At 38.3% G+C, this 24806-nt stretch overlaps 1 protein-coding gene across 1 annotated transcript in view; it reads right to left on the bottom strand.

The window, feature by feature from the left end:
* LOC134672534 (runt-related transcription factor 1) overlaps positions 1-24806 on the bottom strand; it is a 48045-nt gene that overhangs the window by 13315 nt on the left and 9924 nt on the right. Inside the window, exon 4 of the mRNA XM_063530480.1 lies at positions 3407-3604. Coding sequence (XP_063386550.1) covers positions 3407-3604 — 198 coding nt within the window. The remainder of the gene's footprint in view (positions 1-3406; positions 3605-24806) is intronic.

Genomic DNA, 24806 nt, shown 5'->3' with positions numbered 1-24806 from the left:
TAATCAAACATAACAATTTCAATCTGTACCTATATCATCATATCACTAACATTTAAAATTCACGCAAAGTGGCTCGTCATCAAATGAATCAACTGGGCGTAAGTAACAAATTTAACTAAGTATATGTTTTTTTGTACGACCATCATTATTTGCGCAAATGAAATGGGGTTAGTTTTGTGAAATAAACTTCAATTCAAACAACACACTCCGCTCGCTACGTATCTCATGAAGTAAACACTTCTTTCCAACTTCCAAACAGAATTATCGCCGAAACCCTTCGAAACAAAACTTATTCCAAACTCAATATACGTCCAGCTTAAAAGCTAAAGTATATTAGCATGCATTAATTCCGGCAGGATCTTGGGCGCAGGAGCGCGAGGTGTGTAATTAGGTTACGGCCCTTTGACACCCGCCTTAACGAGGTTTGCCTCGCCTCTGCGCAATACAAAGGCAACGGTAGTTTGACTACCTATGGTTTGTGTGGGCACAGCTTATGGGCATGGATATTTCCTTTGACAAAGATAGAGGAGAAGATAGATAAAGGAATTGTAGAATGTGTGGCTGGATTACGTTGCCGATAAGCTCCAAGAAAGGCGGCTGAGGTGGTTTGGGCATGTCAAAAGAAGGCCGCCTGAATACGTAGCCGATAGAGCCCTTAGCAGGCCCAAACCAGAGGGAAACCAAGGCAGCGATGGCGTAACGTCATCGCCAAAGATTTAAACGCCTGTGGGTTAGCGGAAACCGATGTCCAGGATAGAACTAAGTGGAAGGAGAAAAGTAGGAAAGCGAAATCCGTCACAGTACGGGATAAACGCTAGGAGGATGATGATGATGATGTGTGACTGGATTTTTAGTAGGGTGAGACACTGTTATATTAAAATTAAGATTAATAAGGTTTTCATTAAACTAACTGACCAGCTTAAACTAACAGTATTATAGTGTTTGAGAAAGGAGACCTAGGCTCTCCGAAAATTGTCGCGTTTGTGACTAAAAACACGTGAGTTTAAACCGTAAAATTAGTTTAATGTTAGTATGTCTCACGGCAGCTTAAATTCGAATAAGGTTTTCATCATATTTCAGTGTACCATACCTATACAAGTATACTGAAAGCTTTACAATGTCATAGGCACTTATTGAAATTTAACACCCTACGCTACCTGTAGGTACCTAAATGTAGGTAGGTAATACGAGAATCCGCTTGCAAGCGAAAAACCAGGTGCCTAGCGACGCCCTACGCGCGACGCCACTTATTACGCCGATTAATTTGCCAGGGATTTCTGGCTAGCAACTATACGTGTAGATTAATCTGTAGTTTTAGATTCTCTTCTACCTGCGTAAAAATGGAGTATTAAATTTTAACTTGTCTTCTGTATTCCCAAAAATTGCGGGGAATCAATTGGCAACTAATGGAACCGGCCATACTTAACTTAGTTAATATTAAACGATTTTAACTTTGATATCGAAGACAACTTTGGTTTTTCTGAGTAATGTCTTAACTATAACTAGGTAGGTACAATACCTAGTATCTAGGTGACAATATCCAACCACAGAAAAGCCTCCGTCCAATTGGGCCCTATCTATACATAGGAATAGCTCTATAACAAAACTTCACAAAGGTAAAATAATGAGGCAGTCTACATGGTGTCAAAAGAAGGGTCCCAAATTGATAATTAATTGTTTCGCAAAACTTCTGGAGCAAATTAAATCCCTTTTGAGGCGTCGGACGCCGCGGACTGACAAAGGTCCTCGGTGACAATTTAATATCTGCCGGATAGAAACGTCGACCCTGCCTCGACCTACGATTGCGATGGTCTAAGGAATATGCGTTAGCGGCAGAAACTATTAAATATTCAAGACGGACAACCTCCTGCATACAACACCAACGTTCATCGCGTGCCTTTTGTTTACGACTTCTAAACTTTTAAGGGTCACTCACGTTAGACCGGGCCGTGTCCGACACGGAGCTTTCGGCGCATCGTTTTCTATGCAAAGCATCACGTGAATGCTTGTCATGTCATAGAAAAGTAAGCGCCGGAAGGTCCGGCCCGGACACGGCCCGATCTAACGTGAATCGTCCTTTAAATCCGACTTTCCGGGCCGCTGTCATATTCACAAAAGGACAATCAAGGCATAAATCTATTGGTGTCTTCCCCGACAGCTTAATCTCGATCACTATCTGTACAAAACCGATTTGGTTACTGTCTGATTAAGTAAACCATTATCTAGCGCACTCATTCTAACGACCCACGGGTTGTAACCTCTTCCACGGTTATACGAACGAAAAAACGGGGGTACTTTACTACATACTGTAGTGTTTTAATGAATGAGTATCCTATAACCATATTCAGTCTTCTTCTCCCAACAATTTTACTCTATTATTTTTGTCTTGTAGACTAGTATGAACTGAATGGTTAAATTATCTTACCATATTTATATTTTGAGCTCTTATACAACTGTTTGATTAACCAATGTTCCATGGAACTAGTGGGAAGAGCCTTCAAGTTTTACAACAGTTATCAACTTAAAAAAAATCCGCTAGTCGCTTATGACTTGTTTATCATTTCCTAAGCGACGCAACGGGGAGCCGTCTCCGTTACTAACTTCGCGCCAGATATCGTTACACGAAGACTCTAACGTAACGCCTGCAACGCTGCACACCTATTCGCACCTCTCTAGCTATGTGTGTATCATAACTAAAATTAAACCTTACTGCTATGAAATAAGATCCACTATGTCACTGAAGCGTGTTGGACTTTACCGATACGGTACGGCTTAACGGCTTAAGATCGTAGCTGTTACAAGCACTGTCTTTTTATGTCAGTCAATTCTCTTTGAACTTTGATGGGAGAACCAAGCACTTTGCTCAGAATTAGGCAATTAAATGATTGGCTTTCTGAACTTGTGGTGCCGCGAACCTGGCCATAAAGGAAGAGATATAATAGTCAATATGGCGGGTATTGGAATTCGGTATAATCAGCAACTATTAGATAGTAACAATCAAAGTAAATCAATCAATATTTTTTATTGCGAGAACATAGTTGAAAATTGTACATATTTAAGTTGATAACATTTTTAAGAGATGTGATATTTTTTTGGCGAAATATATATTATATCGTAACACACCAAGATGTGTTCCAAAATATTTGGACACTTTTTCCGTCACTATCTATTGGATGCTGACAGTACAGTTGTAATGACGTCATCGTCATGGTCAGTATCATCATTAAGAAAAGGAGATCAATATAGGCAATCCAACGCGGCAACGTAGAAAGCGTGATGGGCATCTTTGCGTCGGAGGCAGCCCGGGACGGGCTTCAATAGGTAATTTATTCTATACATATTTAGTTTTATGTGTGTAGTTTATGTGTTATTTTAATTATGAAATTGTATATAGACATTTAGGTACCTGATAGTTTGAACGGTAGTGATCCCATCAGAGGGTCCGGCGCGAACCGCGGCCCGAAGTGGAAGGGATGGAACCCGTGATGGCGTGTCTTGGAGCGTGGCTCGCGCGGCCCGTCCACCGTCACCTTGATGGCTTTCTGATACGTCACCACTTGTGGCGGCGACGTAGCCAGCATTATTGTCAGCGTGAAGGATTTACCTGCAAATATATTGACATCAGTATTGACACAAACAAAACATCCTCCAGACTGAGCATAGTCGCGCTACCCCCTCTGCCACTTAATTTTACTCCACGTTCGAGTCAAAAGTGTCTTTGTGTGCCGTCCGTGTCTTTGAATGGACCAATCACGGCACGGGACTTCGCTCAACTCGTCCCGCGCACCCCCGCATTTTTGACATCATCGGTTGCATGAAATAATTGGTCTAGCTCGGTCTAGAGGATTCCTAGTCTATGACAGTTGATATTTACGTCATAAAAAAACTGTATTCTCTTATGCAAAGACGTAGTTTTGTTTTGACGCAGTGCAGTGTACACTCCTTTGGAAAATTATGAAATCGCCAGGAAATTTACGAGAGCTGTTAGCCCAAGATGGTAAATAATCTAGCCACCTAGCATACACCATAGGTATATAATTGCATAAGTATAGATTTTAACTTTTTAAAGTGTAAGGATTTATTATTCGTCTTGATTATGGTTCTTATGGAATGTTTAGTTATTACCGTAAAACGGGGTGAGTAGGTGAGGGTTTCGCGGGGAGAGTTGGGTTATGAATGGGGAGAGAAGGTTTGAGAGGGGGGTGAGAAGGGATTTTAAGGCTACTGCTACAAAAATAATGTATTCCAATTTAAAATGAGGCTATAGTAATACGCATAATAAAAAAAATCGATCCAACAATCTTGCAAAATCACCTTTGTATGAAAAACCCTCTCACCCCAAATACGAGGCACTACGGGGTGAGGTAGGTTTTCCTCTTTATCGTCAAAGTTATGAAATGGAACTACTTAAAATAAAATACGAACTAAAATACAAACGTCCGAACCACTTATTATATACACCATTCAGTTTTCACATGTAAAAATAAAATTTTAGCGAGGTTTGAAAGTCAAATTTCACCCAACTCACCCCATTTTACGGTATTTCACGTTTCTAGTTTCTACTGCATTTTTATTTGAGCAACCTCATGAGGAACTTCAAACATGTGTTCTATATTCAATGAGTCAAAAGATGACTCACGCTAGACCGGGCCGTCCCCGGGCCGAGGCGGCCGACATGTCATTTTCTTTGAAGGATCACGTCGTGCTCTTCATAGAAAACGAAGCGCCGGCAGTTCCGGCCCGGTCCCGGCCCGGTCTAGGGTGAGTCATAATATCCTTAGGACGAGAGCACCAGAGAGAGTAACACGGCTAAGGGAGGCCCCCAAAAATCATAATGGCTCCTCTACACGATGGCCCAGCGCCGGCCACTCCAAGGGACGCATTTATGCGTTAGAGGGAGCAAGTGATATTGCTATCTCATTCTACCGAATAGCTGCGTCCCTTGGAGTGGCCGGTGCTGGCCCATCGTGTAGAGGAGCCATATGACATGCAGAATCATGTTTACGTGTGCGAGGGTATCTGACATATGCCCGGCAACAGCATCGCGACTGTATATCGTGGCAGCTTCGCTACTATCGCTGCAAAAAGTCGCCGTGTGCTAAGGGCTAACTCCCTAAGGGTTAAAAAACCGGGCAAGTGCGAGTCGGACTCGCGCACGAAGGGTTCCGTACCATAATAAAAAAAGGCAAAAAAAAACGGTCACCCATTCAAGTACTGACCCCGCCCGACGTTGCTCAACTTCGGTCAAAAATCACGTTTGTTGTATGGGAGCCCCACTTAAATCTTTATTTTATTCTGTTTTTAGTATTTGTTGTTATAGCGGCAACAGAAATACATCATCTGTGAAAATTTCAACTGTCTAGCTATCACGGTTCGTGAGATACAGCCTGGTGACAGATGGACGGACGGACGGACAGCGGAGTCTTAGTAATAGGGTCCCGTTTTACCCTTTGGGTACGGAACCCTAATAATTGCTACAGATTTAAAATTGAAAGTAAACGTTTTGTCGTGTCAATCGACTGGGTCGTGTCGGCACGCGGGCCCCGCCACAAATCACCCGCCGACAGCACAGCTCCGGCGCGAGATGATCTCGCGACGTGGTTGCGCGCTACGTGACCCCTTGAGGAAAGGGTTGTGGGGATTGTTTAGGGCCCCCCCCCACATCTAGCGTCTTTCGAGCGTCGGCGTTTTTCGGCGTCTGGTCAGCGCTATGGAAAATGACGTCGCTGTGCAGTTGCGTCGACGTTGCGTCGAGCGCGGCCATACAGTTGTAGACGCCGACGCTCGAATGACGCTAGATGTGGGGGGGGGGGGGCTTAAATTAAATATAAAGATTATATTTTACCTTTGGCTATACTATAACTCCATAGGTCCATAACTATAAGACGCAGAGTCGTTTTTGCAGCCAATATTTAGAAGCGTTTATAATTTTGCTCTGACATATCTGTGGTTCAAAATAGATAGATATTTTACCTGTAATTTTTTTAAACTATATTTAATATACCAAAACGTCTTTGTAAGTATTTTATATGCCAATTCTGTAAGTTTTGTTCACTAATAGTTATCTACACCGCGTTTCACTTATTATTATTTCTGACAAAACATACACACATAAATAATTTATTTAACTAAGAACAATTGGTAACCGATAATACTATTGCATTTCACGGTGCAAATGCTAAAAGCCACTAATAACAGTAATAACGGTGCTAAACTAAAGTAGGTACGAGTACTTATAATGAACCGCGTCACAACCCACGCCGCCCACTAACATGCGGAATGTTTCACTTATCGACGTTGAGGTACATATTCTAATTGAAGGGATGTTTACAAAAACAACATAACTGACTACACTGGTTGACACCTGAAACGATTAACAATGTTCTTAAAAAAGTGTCAATCGCTCTAAGCACTTACGTCGTTTTTGTAAACATCCCTTCAATTGTAATACCTACGGCCCGATTCAAACTTTAAGATACATATTTAAGATAGATAGATATAGATATTTTACCTGTAATTTTTTAAAACTATATATGTGTATTTAATATACCACATCTATATACCAAAATGTCTTTGTAAGTATTTTGTGAGCCACTTCTGTAAGTTTTGTTCATTAATATCTACACCGCGTACCAAAAACCACGATCAGGCCCCAGTCCGCAAACACGACGGTTCACTTATTATTATTTCTGCTAAAACATACACACATAAATAATATATTTAACTAAGAACAATTGGTAACCGATAATACTATTGCATTTCACGGTGCAAATGCTAAAAGCCACTAATAACAGTAATAACGGTGCTAAACTAAAGTAGGCATAAAGGTGGATGATTGTCTTTCTTCTTGGTCCAACACGTTGGCTGGCGTTCCGCAAGGTGGCGTGCTGTCTCCTTTGTTGTTCTCTATATTTATAAATTCAATTACTTCTAACCTAACTTCACATTATCACCTTTATGCCGACGATCTTCAGATTTACTCACAGGGCGTTATTGGCGAACTCACGTCTGTTATCCGTAAAGTGAATAGCGACTTAGACAAAATCTCGAATTGGAGTCGCAGTTTTGGCCTAAAAGTAAATCCGTCAAAGACACAGACTATTATAATAGGTAGCCCAAAACTGCTTCCCAGAATTGATTTTAACAACCTCTCACCTATTTACTTTAATGGCGTTTTGATTCCCTACTCGTAGAAGGTAAAAAACCTTGGCATCATTATGGATAGGACCTTATCGTGGGGACCTCAGGTGGGCGAAGTCAGCAGGAAGATGTTCGCGGCAGTTGCTTCCCTCAGGAGATTACGAAACTTCCTTCCCATTCCTACTAGAATTGCCCTTGCACAAACTCTTCTTCTCCCTATTCTGGATTACGCTGACGTTGCTTATCTCGATCTCACTGAGGAGCAACTTAATAAGCTTGAGCGTATCCAAAATATCTGCATACGGTTTATATTTGGGCTCCGCAAATATGATCATGCCTCCCACTTCCGGTCGCAGCTCAAATGGCTCCCTATTCGCCTACGTCGTAACTCCCACGTTTTGTCACTTCTGTATTCCATTCTTTTTAACCCCGCAACTCCCCGCTATCTTAAAAACCGTTTCAGCTATCTCCGTTCGGTTAGGTCCTCCCAGAATTTGCTTCTTTCTGTCCCGTCATCCTCGTCTAAATTCTATACAAATTCTTTCACTTTTCAATCTGTACGACTATGGAATTCTTTGCCTGCAGACTTAAGGTGCGCCCAGTCTCCTTATTCTTTCAAGACACTCGTTAAACTTCACTTTTTATCTGCTCCGTAATACTTTTACCTGCTTCCTTTTCCCTATAGCTGGCATTTTTACATTTATATATATATATATATGTGTATATGTATATAATTTTATGTATGTATAATATGTGTATTTATATAAATCTTATTTTATTTTATTTTTATTTGTATGTTATACTTTTATACTGTTTTGTATTGTGTTTTTCTGTGCTGAAATTCTTATATTGAATTTGAAACACCTACTGACATGACATAAATTTATTAATTTCCGCTACCTAAAGGTTGTCTGGAAGAGATCGCTTTTTAGCGATAAGACCGCCTGTTGTTTAACCTCTTCTTCCTGTATTATTTGTATTGTTTTCTGTAATGAGGTGTGCAATAAAGAGTATTTGTATTGTATTGTATTGTAGGTACGAGTACTTATAATGAACCGCGTCACAACCCACGCCGCCCACTAACATGCGGAATGTTTCACTTATCGACGTTGAGGTACATATTCTAATTAAAGGGATGTTTACAAAGACAACATAACTGACTACACTGGTTGACACCTGAAACGATTAACAATGTTCTTAAAAAAGTGTCAATCGCTCTAAGCACTTACGTCGTTTTTGTAAACATCCCTTCAATTGTAATACCTACTTACGGCCCGATTCAAACTTTAAGATACATCAATAAATAGATCTAGAAACGATATGGATTAGATATGTCAGTGTCAAATGTGACGTTTCTTCAAACAAATACGTCACTATTGACACTGACACATCTAATCCATATCCTTTCTAGATCTATTAATTGACGTATCTTAAAGATTAAATCGGGCAGATAGGTAACAGATTGTGAATTTGATTCCTCCTTATCGTTTGTCCATGTATATTATTGGCCTTTGCCCGTAACAGCTAGACTACCAGCCAAGTACGATCATATATGTAGTTTTTTTTTGTGTTCAAAAAACATATTTAGGGGTGCGAAACAATGCTCTGATCTAGGCAATTATTTATTAAAAAAATACGTGCGAACAGAGCTTTATATCGATATCGAGGCGTTCATTTCGTTTCAGCCCCTTCGACATTTTATTTTATTTTATTTGGCTCACAAAACAAGTTACAGAAACTTACAAGAATTACAATAATTACTCAGTTCAGTCAGGTCTGATTAACACACATTCACCGCTAAGCTACGGTCGTAGCGCTACGTCGTAGCCGATAACGTGGATTTCCCTATGTTTGTATTGAAAATGCCTTTACGAGGCAACATGTCGTGATTAGCTCTGAATGTGTAGAACAATGCATGTATTAATTAAGAAAATAAGGTTAGAAGTAAGTCGTGTCACTTTCTGCTTGTAAGAAGTGTCTTAACATTTACACATAATTTGAAATTTACCGCGAAATAATTTGTGTAATTAAATATGTGTACAAAACGCGAGAGTTTAAAGTGTTATATAAAATTTAAAATTTACCACTCGATATTTTTTAAATGAAAACGTTTTGAAGTGAAAACTTCTTTAGCGGCGCTAGGCACTTTCTGAGGTGGGGAAAAAATGATACATAAACTCGAGACAGCGATCACGTGACCACTCATTTAGATGGCATTTATATCAATGAAGAAAAATTCAATGACATTACATGAAAAAGGTTCTAATCTTGTACGGGTTGATATACGAGGATCTCACAGTTACATTCTAACTTTATATCACTCAAATATAATTCAATAAAGCTACATCTTGATGAAATCGCTAATAAAAGTGAACTCTAGTACTGGTGAATAAAACTCAAAATATCATGACCAAATATATTTAGATGAGAGGTCTGCAAGGTAACTTTACAATTTCTATTCGAATTTTAAACAATTAACGCTACATATTTGAATCTCCAATTTTAAACAAGCTCACTGACCAGTGACCAGCAATTTCGGAACTAAAGTTTTTCAATAGAAAGGGGGATGAGTCAATTATACATAGTGCTGCAGACATTTTGGACTAGCCATTGAGTTTTCACTTCTGTCGGCACTCCCGGAGTGCAACCTGTTGTTTTTTTTTTTCATTTGTAATTTTACGGTATAATAAAGCACATTGAAGTAATGATATGAAATAATAACATTATTTGCGGGCACAAGACACACCGCGAGCGCGGCGGCGGCGGGTCGCGTGGTCTACCCTGAACCCAACGCGCTCCTATAACTAGCTCGGTTTGCTGAGTTTGGCCACAATCGGGTCTAAACGACATTCGTCTCTTTTATAGCGCTTTGTAACAGGTACTACGTGCGATGATTAAGCGATAGCCAAGCTAGACTCTCTGTCACGTTCGTTTGATATATTCATTGGTGAGAGAAAAAATAACTCAACCCAATAACGCGAGAATTTAATTTACAGTTTTATGACAGAAGGTATCGGCAGGGATCGGATACCAGTATTTTTTGTACGGGAACGAAAACGGTCTTATTTCGTTCTTTGTTAATCATATTATTTCTAGTTGGGCAATCTAATAAAACGAAGGTGTTACCTAAATACACAACTGAGTCCTACATTTTAAGTATAAATTAATTCGAAAAATATGGTTATTTCGATGTTTTCGCAAAAACCTGGTTCCGATCCCGGGGTATCGGTTTATTGACAACCAAAAGTGTTTTATTTTTTCCCGATAACAGTGCATTTTATGGAGTAATTAAGTACGTCACCTGTAATGACAAATGAAATGAGAGCATAATCTTCGTGCACAAGATACCGCGAGTGCGGGTCGCGCTGTCTGCCCCAACGCCCGATGCGGCCATATTTCCCTTAGCTGCCTTTGGCCATGACCTACCTATATCTCCTAAAAACGCTGCTCTAAGTGCGTTGAAAACGGATAGAGAAAGGTTATTTACCTTTATACTCTGTATCTTTAGGCATTTAAATAAAAGTAAACAAAATCTACCCTCAAATGGCTCCTTAAGTAAATTGAGGGTATAGTTTAAAACATTACATGATCAAATAATGTAGGTAGGTTAAAGTCAGGTCGTTCAGTGACTGATCCGGGATTTGGTTGGTTAACCAATAAATGTTATAACTACCCAAAAATGTAATAAATTGTTTTTTTTACTTTTTTAAATACTTAAAGATACAGACTATAGTTGTGCTAAATAAGCGCAGTTAGATTCCACATTTTTTTGCTGTTTAGAAAAAGGAATAATACTGGCGGCAAGTTGGTACTGTTAATTACTAATGTTGCTATAACTAATTACTACAACATCAGCTGACCATTGCACGCATTTGAATCCTAATTACGTCTGAACGAATCGCAAGATAAAAACTCCGCAAAGCGTTCAAAACAAAGGAGGGTGTTACATTCCCAGCAGCGTCTGGCTGTATGCCAGCAGCCGTGGTCCTTCGGGCCATGAAAACGACATAAACACCCCCCCTCCGGCCGCACCCAACCCCCCCTCCGACCCGAAATGAGCGGCCTCCCACTTATTTTCATAAAACCCACATAAAGTGAACGCGAACTTAAGAGAGACCAAGAAATTGTTTTTCGGCTCCAATTTTCGCCAAAATAAGCAATTTCGTGAGTTGCGGGGAATGAGGCAGTCTCGTTGGCTCTTCTTGTTTTGTATCCAGTTTTTTTTATGTGTATTTTTATGTTGAATGTTTTGGTGTAAGTATACATACTTATATCAAATCGTCTAGGTACCTATGTATATTGATAAGGAACTAATGCACATAAAACTTATGTTCCAAAGCCTGTGTTATTACGGTAGTTTGCAAGCGATTAAATTGTTTCTTAAATTAATGTATGTGTCATAGATATTAAAATCAGATATACGAATAAATAAATAAATATTAGGGGACATCTTACACACATCGACCTAGCCCCAAACTAATCAAAGCTTGTACCAACTTGTACTATGTTGGGTACAGCAAAGCTTGTACTACGCTGGGTACCAGGCGACGATATATCCTACATACCGCCTTTTATACATAGAAAATTATATATAAGATACGTATGTATATCAATAAATCCATTTTGCTTGCATTAAAAATTTAAGGTGGCAACTATAGGAACGGCGTCCAGCGCTGTTATATTTGCGTTATCACAAAGCTTTTATTACCTAATCTAGCTTTGGGTAAATATGTATAAGATACCATTGAATCATAAAGATATCGGATCCCTACAAATCCTACAATACGCGGAGCATATACGACATGTATGTAGATAGCAAATATAATATGCTCTACCAACCCATACATGTCAAAGGGAACGTTAAGGGAAAAAATGAAGGCATTCGCCGCCTTCTACATAAATCACTGAGTTATTCATAAAAAGGCTTTCGTCTGCCCCCTCGCGAACATATTGCAGTTTGCACGTGCGACATACTTCATAAACTGCTGATATTGATCCCCTAGGGGGCGCCACAATGTACCTACACGGGCTCATACAAATATTGTCTGAATAAATAACTTGCAGTTATTGCTTAGTTCTGTTTGAGCGAATTTTGCTCGTAATGGGACGCGTGGCGCCATCTAGCAAGCGCGTGTGGAACCAATAAATTTAAAAGAGCGTTGAAAGGGATGGTTTCATTTTTTAAACGCATCTTGAAATCGCACTCATTATAATTATTTATAATCTATATATATAAATGCAAGTGTCCTGACTGACTGACTGACTGACTGATTCATCAACGCAGAGCCGAAACTACAAAAGATAGAAGGTTGAAATTTGCACACTAGATTACATTAATAAAGTGTACAAGAGATAAGAAGCGGTTTTGAGAAATTCAACCCCTAAGGGGGTTAAAAAGGGGATGAAAGTTTGTATAGGGTTCAAGTTTTATTTTAAGCTAGGAATTTGAAAGTTCGTAAAAAGATATGTTATTAAAATACAAGAAAACTAATTTCAGCGTTTTTGAAAATTCATCCCCTAACAGGGTTAAAAAGGGGTTGAAAGTTTGAATCCATTACAAATGCTTTGAAACTTCTTAGAAAGTCGTAATAACTGATTACAAAAAAAAGTAGTTGCAATTTTTTTTGGAAATTCAAACCCTAAGGGGATGAAAGTTCGTCTTGGGGTGCAAATTTTATTTTAAGCTAGGAACTTGAAACTTTGCAACAAGGTATTAAATGAAAATACAAGAAAACTAATTTCAGCGTTTTTGAAAATTCATCCCCAAAGTTGGTGCAAAAGGGGTTGGTAGTTTGTATGGATATCAGAATTTTCTTGAAGGTGGGATTTGAATCTGTGTATTTGGGGATATTATTGATAGACAGGAAAAGTAATTTCAGCGTTTTGTAAAATTCATCTACTAACAAGTTTAAAAAGGGGTTGAAAATTTGAATCCATTACAAATGTTTGAAACTTCTTAGAAAGTCGTAATAGCTGATTACAAAAAAAGTAATTGCAACGTGTTGGGAAATTCAACCCCTAGGGGGGTTAAAAAGGGGATGAAAGTTCGTCTTGGGGTGCAAATTTTATTTTAAGTTAGGAACTTGAAACTTTGCAATAAAGTATTAAATTAAATTACCAGAAAACTAATTTCCGCGTTTTTGAATATTCATCCCCGGGATAACGTGGTGAAAAAGAAGTTGAAACTTTGTATGAAAATCAAACCTTTTTTTTTCAAGCTTTCAAGCTAGGAACTTCAAACTTGGTAAAAGGGCATTAACATTATATTAAAAGTTTGTATTATAAAGTTTGCATCGATGAAAATTATAGGTACACAAGATGTAAAATGTTCAAGATAAGAGTCCACGTGGACGAAGTCGCGGGCAACAGCTAGTCATAAGTATTTATGCATCACTACACCTTACAAAACAAAGTCCCCTGCCGCGTATGGCTGTTTGTATGTATACGTTCGCGATGAAATCAAAAACTACTGAACGGATTTTCATGCGGTTTTCACCTATCAATAGAATTTCGTGAGGAAGATTCAAGTGTATAATTTGTTAACCCGTGCGAAGTCGAGGATGGTCACTAATTAGGCAGGTATATTTTGCAATGAATATGTCGTTGGAACGGAATTGTAGATAAGTAAGTACATAGAGTTAGACAAAGAAAAGTCTGTGTTATTTTACTTATTTTAAACGTTAAACTAATATGAAATTATGACGTATAAAGAACACTTGCACTGCGTGGGCTATCAAAATTACTGTAAACTTTTCTTGGTCTAACTTTATACTGTTTTAAGTTAAAAGTGTTAATTATCAACTTCTAGCAAAACAACAACATTTACAGCAATAACACAAAAATACCTGCGCTAAATTTATAAAAAGAAATAATTATGCCAGTGAAAAGAAAAAACATTATTCTCAAGAGCTTCCGGGTGGGTGCGTCAGATTAAAAATCAGCTTTATGCCATCATAAAGCAAGGGAACGTTAAGATAAGAGTCCCGTCCGCTAAATAAAAAATGAGCCGCAATCGTAATGGCTGCCAGCTCCTTTGATCTGGGTTTCACGGGCTTATTGGGGATTTGCGAGAGCGCCAATTTGGATATAAAACAGGCCGATACGCATTAGGGATATTAACCAATTGACTACACATGCGCGTATGACACACCATAGAGAAATATAGTAAGAGTGCTCACTCCATACATCAGTTTTGGTACCAATACGACTATTTTCGCAGTCGACATCTAGCATCGAGTAGCGGAATTATCAGTACCGCTACTCGATATTAGAATTCTCTAGTGTCGCGACTCACGAAAATTGTTATCAACAACAATTTACAACCAATATTAAAAGCATAAGTCGTTGAAAATAGAGTTCCGGTTAATCCGGTTGTAATATTAGCTGAAAATTGTTGAGTATTAGACTTTTCGGTCGATTGTCAAGTAGAGTCTGTGCGGAAAGAGAAGAGTCGTGGCCAAGGCCTGTTCACTTCCTAAGAAAGTTATGTCCCCAAATAATTGCGCATGTGTGCGCCTGATGAAGCTTCTATGTGTGCGTTGGCCTCCGAGAAAAAGTTGCGAGTAATAAAAATAAAAACATTTTTCTACAGCAACATTGCTCCCAACTCTGATTTAAATTATCACGAATTTTATACATAATTAATCATAAAACGGCACTTAAAATGCTTAAAACTTAATTACACGCGATTAAGTTTTATAATGAATATTTGCTTTGTTTGAGCGTTATATGTATTATTATAAGATTTATGAGTAATTTGCCATTTATAGTGGAAATAGTTTAATTTGAAACCTCAAACAGCTCGGCCTAGATCTATGACAAAGATATTTTATCTGTGCTTTTCGCTCTTGCAAAAATGGCCGCTCAAGCTAGTTCGCTTTCCTTTACAATAAAACTGAAAATTAGTTATTGTGTCGATTCACGGTATAAATGTGTGTGAAAAGTAATAATACAATGCGTCTTTTCATAAAATCAAAGTTTTATTGCATAATCATCCACCATAATAAAAATATATATTTGTCAATGACTCTGTCCAACTGCTGTGGTTAAAGTTCATAACGAACATTTTATTTATTAAATCTTTAAATAATAAATACAACGTAGCGGTACAACCACTTAAGACTGTAAGTCTGTACCTACATAGATTACAGCAATGCACATAGAAAATGTGCTAAATGCGGAGCAATGGCTGTTGAAGCAGCCAGAGTGAAATTTATACAGCTTTAGTGGGTTCAGAAGGAACCGAGTCATAACGCATCTGGAAAGCGTATTAATTAACCGTGAAGAAATGTATGAATACAAGTTAGAAATCTGTGTAAAATGCCGTGTGTAAAGTGTAGTGTATCTGTTTGTAAAGTGTAATAGGTAGGTATGCCTAATGTTATTTGTATAATACTGAAAACTTTGTGAATGCGCTTTATTAATGTCTATTTTTATTAAGTTGTCAGGGTTTAATTTTCAGTGTATATTTCTATATGTAAAACATAATACAATGTTATAAACATAAATATGCCTTTTATTTAAATCAATAGATTATACCACAAACATGGGGTAATATTGGCATCTTTCATATATTTCGTGATATGAAGATAACAAATATGTTTATCAACATAATTACTATATACCTATAATACCAATACCCGCCAGGCTAAACCGGTTGTTAACTTTAGTTCCATTGGTACACATCGAGGGCGCCAGTAGTATAAACGTATAAACGGTTGGGGACATTTTTTTGTATGGAGTTACCGTTCTTCTCCTAGTGAGTATTATATTCTTTGGTCGTGGCAGAAACGAGAACTAACATTTTAAATTTTATATGGCAATTAAACCTTTGACACCTGTCTTGTAAAAAGTAAACAAACTTCTGTCAATGTATATTTTTATTAACAAAAACCGCAAGTTTTATGTATAAAATATTTTCAAAACACGATAAAACCGTACATAAAACCACAAGGAAAATTATATTTAACATTGTTCGGTTTTGTCAGCGGGAAGAAAACGGCTAAAAGCCTCGGAGTAATTAACAATGGAGCCGCCATTAACAGGCGTTCCCCTCTGTCGAAAATAGGCGGCCAGTGGTCAACCTCATGTCAACCATATGTATGGACTAACCTTTATCTGACATGACGTACCTATACATTTGATGTGCCCCTCCCCCGCAAAAAACGGCAGACTATTTTGTACCGAAAATTTTAGACATGGCGTCTCCGTTGGTTATATCCTCCAAGCTAAAAGCCGACTATCGACTTACAAAAAGTCGCGGAACGTGTTTCCGCTGTTCGCGGGTATTGATGTATTATTAAATAATTACCTATTTAATAAGCCCCCTAAGTAACTTGTCTCCGGTACATAATCGGTAAGTATATTCATTCAAAATATATAAATTTTCATAAATATGCAGATCATTCATGATCTTTAAAATAACTGACAAATAGTCTTGATACTTGCCATTTTATGCATATTTATATGTAATTTCTTTTTCAGGATTGTGTAAAAGTACCTACGGTATCTCTAATAAAAGACCGCTAAGTAGGTGATATGCAAGAATTCGTAATCTACGTGCCGGATTCAAGCACATCCAGTTCAGATGAAGATAGTTCTATGAGTGTCCCTGGTTGTTTTGAAGCTAGCTCAAACATAAGTGACATTGAATATTTTAATTCAGACTTCGATTACAAAGAATAAAACTTTTTGTAATAAAATATTTCTTTATTTGTAGGTTCTGCCTAACAGTACATAAATGAGACTCGTATCTTGTTTGGTACTAAAATTGTATTACTACAGTTGTATTGGGCAGATTCTTAAATAGTTTTAGCAGTTTTGTCAATCGCCGTCACTTTTTAGTATCTGAGATATAAAAACAAAGTGTGTTTTAAAAAGAAAACTAGTGCCTGCGCTAAATCAGAGGATTGAGTTAACGAACCGACACCACCACCAGGCTCCGTTTAGTAAGCCGTGGTAAAAAACCGGAACAAAAGGGATTCAAGTATCATGACCTTTAGTGTCGTACTATAATCACGTGACCAGTGTTGTCAGCATAGCAAAAACCATAAAATAGCACTGGCGCGCCCTCAAATCCCACGACTCTTCTCTTTCCGCACAGACTCTAGCAGTACTGATAATTCCGCACTCAATGCTAAATGTCGACTACAAAAATAATAGTCTTTTTAGTACTAAAACTGAAGTAACTATGGAGTGAGCACTCTATATATTTTGTTCTCTATGGACACACACATCGCAATTTTCAGGATAAAGTCCCCTCCACAATAAAACGTGGCCAATATAAGCAGCGTCGTAAAATCCAAGTTTATTGAAGCGTCAAAAGAGCAAGAAAGTGAAAAGCGAGCGCAATTAATAACGTCTCCAGGGAAGCACCTCAAGCCAAGCGGTCAATATTACCGAGACCCTCAATTTTCGCCACTCTCCCCAGCGCTAATAACAATAATTAGGAATGAGTGGTTCAATAATTAAAAACGGAAAGAGAACAACCCGAAAAAGACGGGCTAAACTGTAAAGAAAGTGAGTTTGTCCTTTTCTGGTGTTAGCTAAGTGAGTGCTTCCGTTTCGCTCATCTCAATTTGCTTTATGAATTTTTTGCACCCCCATAGTTCCTCTTTTAAATTTATTAAAATTGTAATGAATGTTTTGGCCTGTCTTCCACTTTAGGGAAAAGTAGGTTAATAATATTTATTGACGCAAGGCAGATATCACTTTGCCTCGACTATGGCACTAGTTGCTATCAATCGTTAATTGCTATCGCTTTAAATATCCAGAACACGAAACTATTTATATTGAAAACACCAGATTCTTATCATAGTAGGTACTTAGGTATTAAAACCTACTCTTAAAGTAAGTTCGATCAAGAAATTACTAAAAGTTGCACATTATTTACAAAGTGTCTGAGTAAATTATACCTATATACTTACTCCTTTTATAATAAAAAATAAGATACCAAGTTATCAAATAATGACCATATTTAATACGCCCTCAGTATAACATCGTCCAAAAGTGCAAAAACACCCCACAACATATCCGCCGAGATGTTTTGAAATAACAAGGCTAATTCAAAATCATTAGTTCAGCGAAGGGCCGAGTGAACTGTATCAAAGGGGCTCCAGTTAATAACGAAAGGTGAGGCGGAGATCTTTTTCGCCACGGCTTTTACAAAAATAATTTCACCTTCAAGGGAGGGCACAGACACAGGTGCAACTTGCACGTAGACTAAAGAGTTTTGAACTCTCCGCCTTTAGAAATAAGGAGGATTGAGGTGTACATGTAGTTCGTAAGCAGCTTCATATTCTTGAAAAGACGTAAAGGTATTGTACTGGTTGCAGACGATGCGTGTAAAATGTAGTGATTTTTTTACATTATTTGATCGCACGAGTAAAAAAATAGGTAGCAATTTTTTTTACAAAGAGTTTCGAAGTAACAACTACTAATAACTAGATAAAACTCGAGTGAATTGAAACTGTAGACGAAGTTAAAGGAAAAACGTTCAACTCCGGATATATTTAGTCTAACGCAAGTATCAGTGTTACATCTTTGTTCCAAGAGTTTGCAACAAAATTAAATGGATCTGTAGAATTTGAATAAATAATTATGAAGCTTATTAAGAGCACCAGATTGATGATCTTTAAGCCAAAAGCCGCATGTAAAAAAAGACAGCAAAATCAGTCTACTCTGAAGCCACAATAGCACTGACAAAAACGCTAATCGCCGTTGTTAAAGCGCGTGTCAAAAGACATTTTACACTTGAAAACAATGTGTAGTAGCTTCATAAAGCGCGACCTTGATATGTGATATTTTTGGAAACATTTAAAGAGTACACTTTAAATCCAATGTCAGCCAATTAAAGACGCGTGTGGGGGCAGGGTGAGGGTGTATTTTTTATCGCGACTCGAAGGCGGGGGTCAATCAATCGATTAGCAGATGTCACTCCTTGACTACTGGTGCGGTAAATTGGGCTCTTGCTGCACATAATAAGGCAGGACGGATCGTTAGTTAAATGCGAAATTAAATTTTCAATCTTTGATTTTTCAATTGAATAGGTATGTATATGATATTTTTATGAGGTTGTGTGAAGTGACCAAAATGGGATGATTGTGAGGATGAGAATTACAAATTTCTTTCTCACGTCTAGTTTAGGATATTTTTACATACTTAGTTCTTTAAAAAAATACCTAAATACTTACGGGCAACTTAATGCGTCTCATGAATTAAAAGCTGATTTTGAATAGGTCATATAACATTTACGAAAAAAAAAATTGTATTTACACGTGTCTATGAAGAGATAAATTTTCCCTTGAACTTACCCCAACTTACCCTATTATTTTAATCATCAATTCGGTTTCTTAGAATGGAAACTGTTCTGTAATTAATAATTCCCAGCTAAATGAAAGTGAAGGCTGTCCGCTCCCCGCTGACACGGCAAACCGAAGCAAAAAACGTTGGGGGCCCTCATTAAATTTTTCGCTTATTAAAAATTCCCCGCGCCCCGTCCCTCGGCATCAGATAGCCAACTTTTTCTCCCGGAACGAAACAAAAGTTATGTTCGCGGGGCACCGATCTCCCCTTTGTCTTTTCACTCGATAATTTGAGTGAGATTTTCTCGCAATTTAAGATAAACAAAGAGAGCGCTTACCCTTAATTGGAAAGCAGAGCGTTATTCAGGAAGGAACGTGACAAATAGACACCTCTTAACTTCTTTTCCACTTTAGCCGCTCTGGGCTATATTGGTTTTTTCCGTGTGCTACCAGAAAGCTTTTGTTTGTTTGAGGAAATGTTAATGAGCATTTTTATCGTGTTGCCTGGGGAGACCGTGTTTTATTCAGGCACGTGTCGATCACAATTAAACATTTTTGCGCACTCTCACCTGTTTCTTTTGAGTCTCATCTTTCGCAGGGAGGCAAAAAAGGAATGAAATTGGAGTAAGACGTGAGAATATTTTCAAATCTAACAAGAGTATTCCAAAATATACCTGTAACGTCGTATCGCCTACCTATATAATAGAAATCCGTGAATTTCGTGATGGGGAACTAAAAGCAATGGCAGGCATGGCAGCATACTATGATAAAAAATACACGTACCTAAGTCGGCTACCGCAATTATGCGACATATAATACATAAGTAAATGTGTTCCTTAACCAACATGCGTTGAAATATGTTATATAAGTAATTATAAGAAATCGAAATATATACAAATGTCTTTAATCCGTCTTTAATTGCTCATGAAATCAGCATCAATTCTGCGACTCAACTTTTTCAATGTGATAAACTTAATTTCTAATATCAACAAAACAGCAATCCTACTTTACATAACTGCGTACATCACTTAAGATTACAAGTTAAACTGACGAGATCCCTAATTGTGATAGCACGCCTAAACTAACATTTTGGGTGCCGTTCCTAACGCTTACCGAGAACTCACGAGTTGAGGGTTTAGCTCAACCATAGAGAAATAAGTATATAGATAATGTACCTATACATAGATAGGAACTCATTTATAATAAGTTTAAAAACTTATTAAAATAAAAGAGTTAGCGCCACTTGCACCATCACGCTAACCCGGGGATAACCGGTTAAACCTGGAGTTGCCATGGTTACCACAGGGTTAACGGTTTAACGGGTTAACCCCGGGTTAGTAGGATAGTGCAAGTGGCGCCTAAATATATATATTTAACAGCTAAACATCAGGAGTTATGCTGTTCTTCGAACTAAATATCTCTATCAGCTCTAGGGTAGGTAAATAGGGTTGTCAAGTCACAAGCGACAAGAAAAACCTAGCATACAGACTGATAACCCGCTCTTAATTAGATATGCAAAAAAATCAAGCTCTTTTGAGGACGCCCCCGACAAGGTGGACTGATGATGTGGACGAAGTGAGTGAACTACTTTAATACGAGTTGAGTGATATGCCACATCATACTTTTACGTATGATCAAAACAATACACTAGTATGATCCACACCACACCCGTGCTCGCTAGCCTGTAATAACAGACAACCTGCCCCCATCCGAGTATTTCTTACAACTTGTGAACTTGCCCCTTCGTTAGTGCACTATTTGAATATGAGTTCGGCTGTTTGCGACCCTAAAGTTTCAGTTTGCGCTTTCCGTTGTTCTGGATTGATCGATGGACGCGACGAAGTAATACTAGTTAGAGTATTTCAGCTAAAACAGGAATTTCTTATTTCAAACTTAGTTACATATGATGCTTTGTTAAGGTACCGTTCGAATTCAGGCTCCACCAGCAGTATTGCAGCGCGATATGACTGCGGACTGCATTGCTGCCTCTAATGACAGAAATCCGGCCAACATAAACCGAGATTTTAGTCATTTGCGGCTGTAATGTCGCACTGCAATAATGCTGCAGTCGACTGCATTACTGCAGGAAACGTCAAAAAGGTAACTAGTCACACGAGTAGGTAGTAGAATTTGACTGATATTTGTTGATACGATTATATGCAAATTAATGAAAAAAGAAATCTAGATAAGATCACAGGGCGGACACGCCATACATCAATACCTAATCATTTGCGTTTATATGTGTGCGCGGCACGTCTGTACACGCGTCATTGTGCGTGTGGGTAAGTCGCTTTACCGAGAGGATGCCAGAAGTCCGCCAGATTCATGTCGCGGCCAGTCGCGGGGCGAGGTAAAGCGAGTCGGGGCGGGGCGGTGCGTGGCCTTTCTGTATGACAATACTATTACTTATTCTGTGATAAGACACTCTTCTCTTATTACTGTCTCGCGGTGTCACAAGTTAACGTATACCTATACTCTATCATCATTATCGATGCGATAAGCATGACCCTAGACCAGTAGGTGCTCGACGCGGTCCCAGTACATGTCATCTTGAAACTTAAGTAATTGTCAATAGAGGTGACAGCAGGGTGTCATCTATTGGGCATTAGCATGTCGAGCACTAGTACCACCACCTACTGTGTTGCGAAACAATACGAATTAATGTACCGCTAAAGTAGGTACATTTTACCGACTCGTAGTCTACGAAGCACTATAAATGCAAGGGGCAGTTGACCGCACTCCACTTGACTTAACCGATTATGGCGATTATACCAATTGCACAACAGTTAGCAACATTACACATAGAGTCTGTTCGGAAAGAGAAGAGTCGTGGAATGTATTGGGCCTCATACTTTCCATGACTCTCTTCTTTCCGCACAGACTTTAACAGTGTTTATGGAAAAGGGTGAATAACACCAAACAAGCACCAGACTTATTCTAAATTTTTTTTTTTACTCAAGCTTGGCCTTAAAGTTTTTTTTACTTATTCCCCGAAAATGGCTACAATATGATAAAAGACGGGGAAAATGATTGGACATTTGTTACGGCACGACAACTTCTTTAAACTATCATAGAAGGCAAGATAAAATGGCGTAGCTATGCAGACCAAATAAAGGAAAAAGCTGGTGTCGTGTCGTATCAAGAGGTAATTATGGCATATGAGAGGGAGAAATGGAAAATACTCCACCGAAAAGAGGATACCTCTTAAATTGAAGAAGAGATGATAAAAAAAGCGATGGCATAGTTGATGGTTGTAAAGAGGAAATAGACAAAGTAATCTAGAGCACTAAATCGAAGCATCTTTAATAAGTTTGGACCCATAATAATGTACAAAGAATACTTATACGAGTACCATTAAACTCAGAAAGTCCAGTAGAAAGTCTTGGTAAGAAGTTCAGAAGGTTTGAGTTTTAGGTGCGTGAGATTCAATTTTGGTCAGTACGTAAACATTAAAATTTTAAACTACTCGTAGATTTAGTACCAACCTTCAACTAAAAAACCTGCACTAAAATACCAAATGTCTGAGTTAAACGGTAGCTGGTTCTAACGCTGCGTCTTACGTAAGCGAACTACTCGCGAACACGACGCGGCGCGGCGGCGGGCCCAAGGCGTTCGCGTTCGTAACGAGATCGCCCAAGTAGGACACTTCTATAGGTATCAAAGGATTGATTCACCCCGCGCCGCATCGCTTCGCTTCGCGTTCGCGTGTTGTTCGCCTACGCAGTACGCTGCGTAATTCTTAGCCGTCGGGAATCAGTAAAAGTGCCGCGACTCGCGACACGCCGGGGCGGTTGACCGCGCATTAACCCCACGGCAGTGGCATTGTTTCACAATCTGTTAGTCGGTAGGTACCGTCGACCACACTGTAAACCATTGATATCACAGATGTGCGAGTTGCGGGAAGTTTCCAAAAAGTCGGAAAAATCTTATTAGAAAATAAAGAAAACTTTAATTTCGAAATTGCTGAAATTGTAATTTTTTTTAGCTGTCTGTGTTCATTTGTCGCTTTCTGATTTTGTTCCACTAACACTTAGTTTTTAATCTTAAGTGTTACTAACCATTATGGACCATTGTTGTCTTTAAATAAATAAATTGAATTCAATTGAATTGAAAATGGCAGATAGCAGGGATATATAAAAAAAGAAGCAAAATAATAACTTTTTACTTATAGGTATGTAAGTATGTCGTCATTTATAAATTATAGAGCTTTCGAGAAACTATTAAGTTTGCAATGCAATGCAATGTTAACGTAGCTTCTTGTTAATAAATTCAACAATTTTAAACTCAAGAGACTTCGTATCAATCAATCAATATTGTGTTTGTATGTGGAACCTTGTTCCTACACAAACAAATATGAATGTTTACGATAATACAGACATGTAGGTACTCATAAAAAACCCCCTAAGTAAGCACTCAAGACAAAGCCCGGGGCGCCACGCTGGTGAATATTTGAACGAGCTCTCTTTGCGCGATATTAAGTCAATGGGGTAATTGATCTGGGATAAATCTGTAAAGAGCTTGATGGATGAGGTTGCACAAAGAGTAAATAGGTAATTATTTATAACAGGTGTACCATGCCTTCTTGATTTAAGACGAAACAGGAGCTGAGTTTTAAACATTTTAGGTAAATATACCCGTCTCGCTAACGGAAGCGGCTCCTAAAACTAATGCGATAAGGACGAGGCGAAAAATCCTGCGTATATAAAATTCTCAATAATCAAGGTTTCGTACTCGACTGTTTCCTCCTCCAAAACTTAACCAATAGTAATCAAATTTGGAAATCTAAATGATTGTGAAATTATCTGTGTCGGACCGTTTTGCCTTTTTGGCTAATTGATATCAGTTTTGAATACTACGCCTCTCATTGCGGCATGGTCAATGAGGCCATTTTGGCCATTTTTGAAGGGCTCTAGCGCCTTAAAAACAAAAATATCAAAATAAAGCAAAACGGTCTGACACACAATATTAATCTGTGTTGTTCAATCATTGTTCTAGCATCAAAACCCACGGAGGAAACAGTCGAGTAACCTACGTTTGTACGGAGAAATGACCACTCCTGTTGGCTCTTAAGAGGATTGTAAATTTGGTATGCCAAACAAAGTACTTATGAAATTATTTGCTCCTAAACTTATTAAACTTTGGTTAAAATATGAAACCATTTTTAATTCATTAGATAAGTCACAAAATAAAGTAAGTTTAGCTCGCTACTGCGTGCGTTGCGATCACTGATTACTACTCCTACTCTGACCATTGAGAAGTTAGCGACTGTGTTCATAAAACTGTCATATATTCATTTTAAGTCATATTTCATAAAACTGTCATATAGTCATTTCCGTGTCATATTTCATAAAACTGTCATATGTC

The sequence above is a fragment of the Cydia fagiglandana genome, chromosome 17 (assembly GCF_963556715.1).
Source record: "Cydia fagiglandana chromosome 17, ilCydFagi1.1, whole genome shotgun sequence".
NCBI classification, from domain to species: Eukaryota; Metazoa; Arthropoda; class Insecta; order Lepidoptera; family Tortricidae; genus Cydia; species Cydia fagiglandana.
Note: the sequence above shows the minus strand (reverse complement) of the source record. Positions and strands in the feature narration are given on the sequence as shown.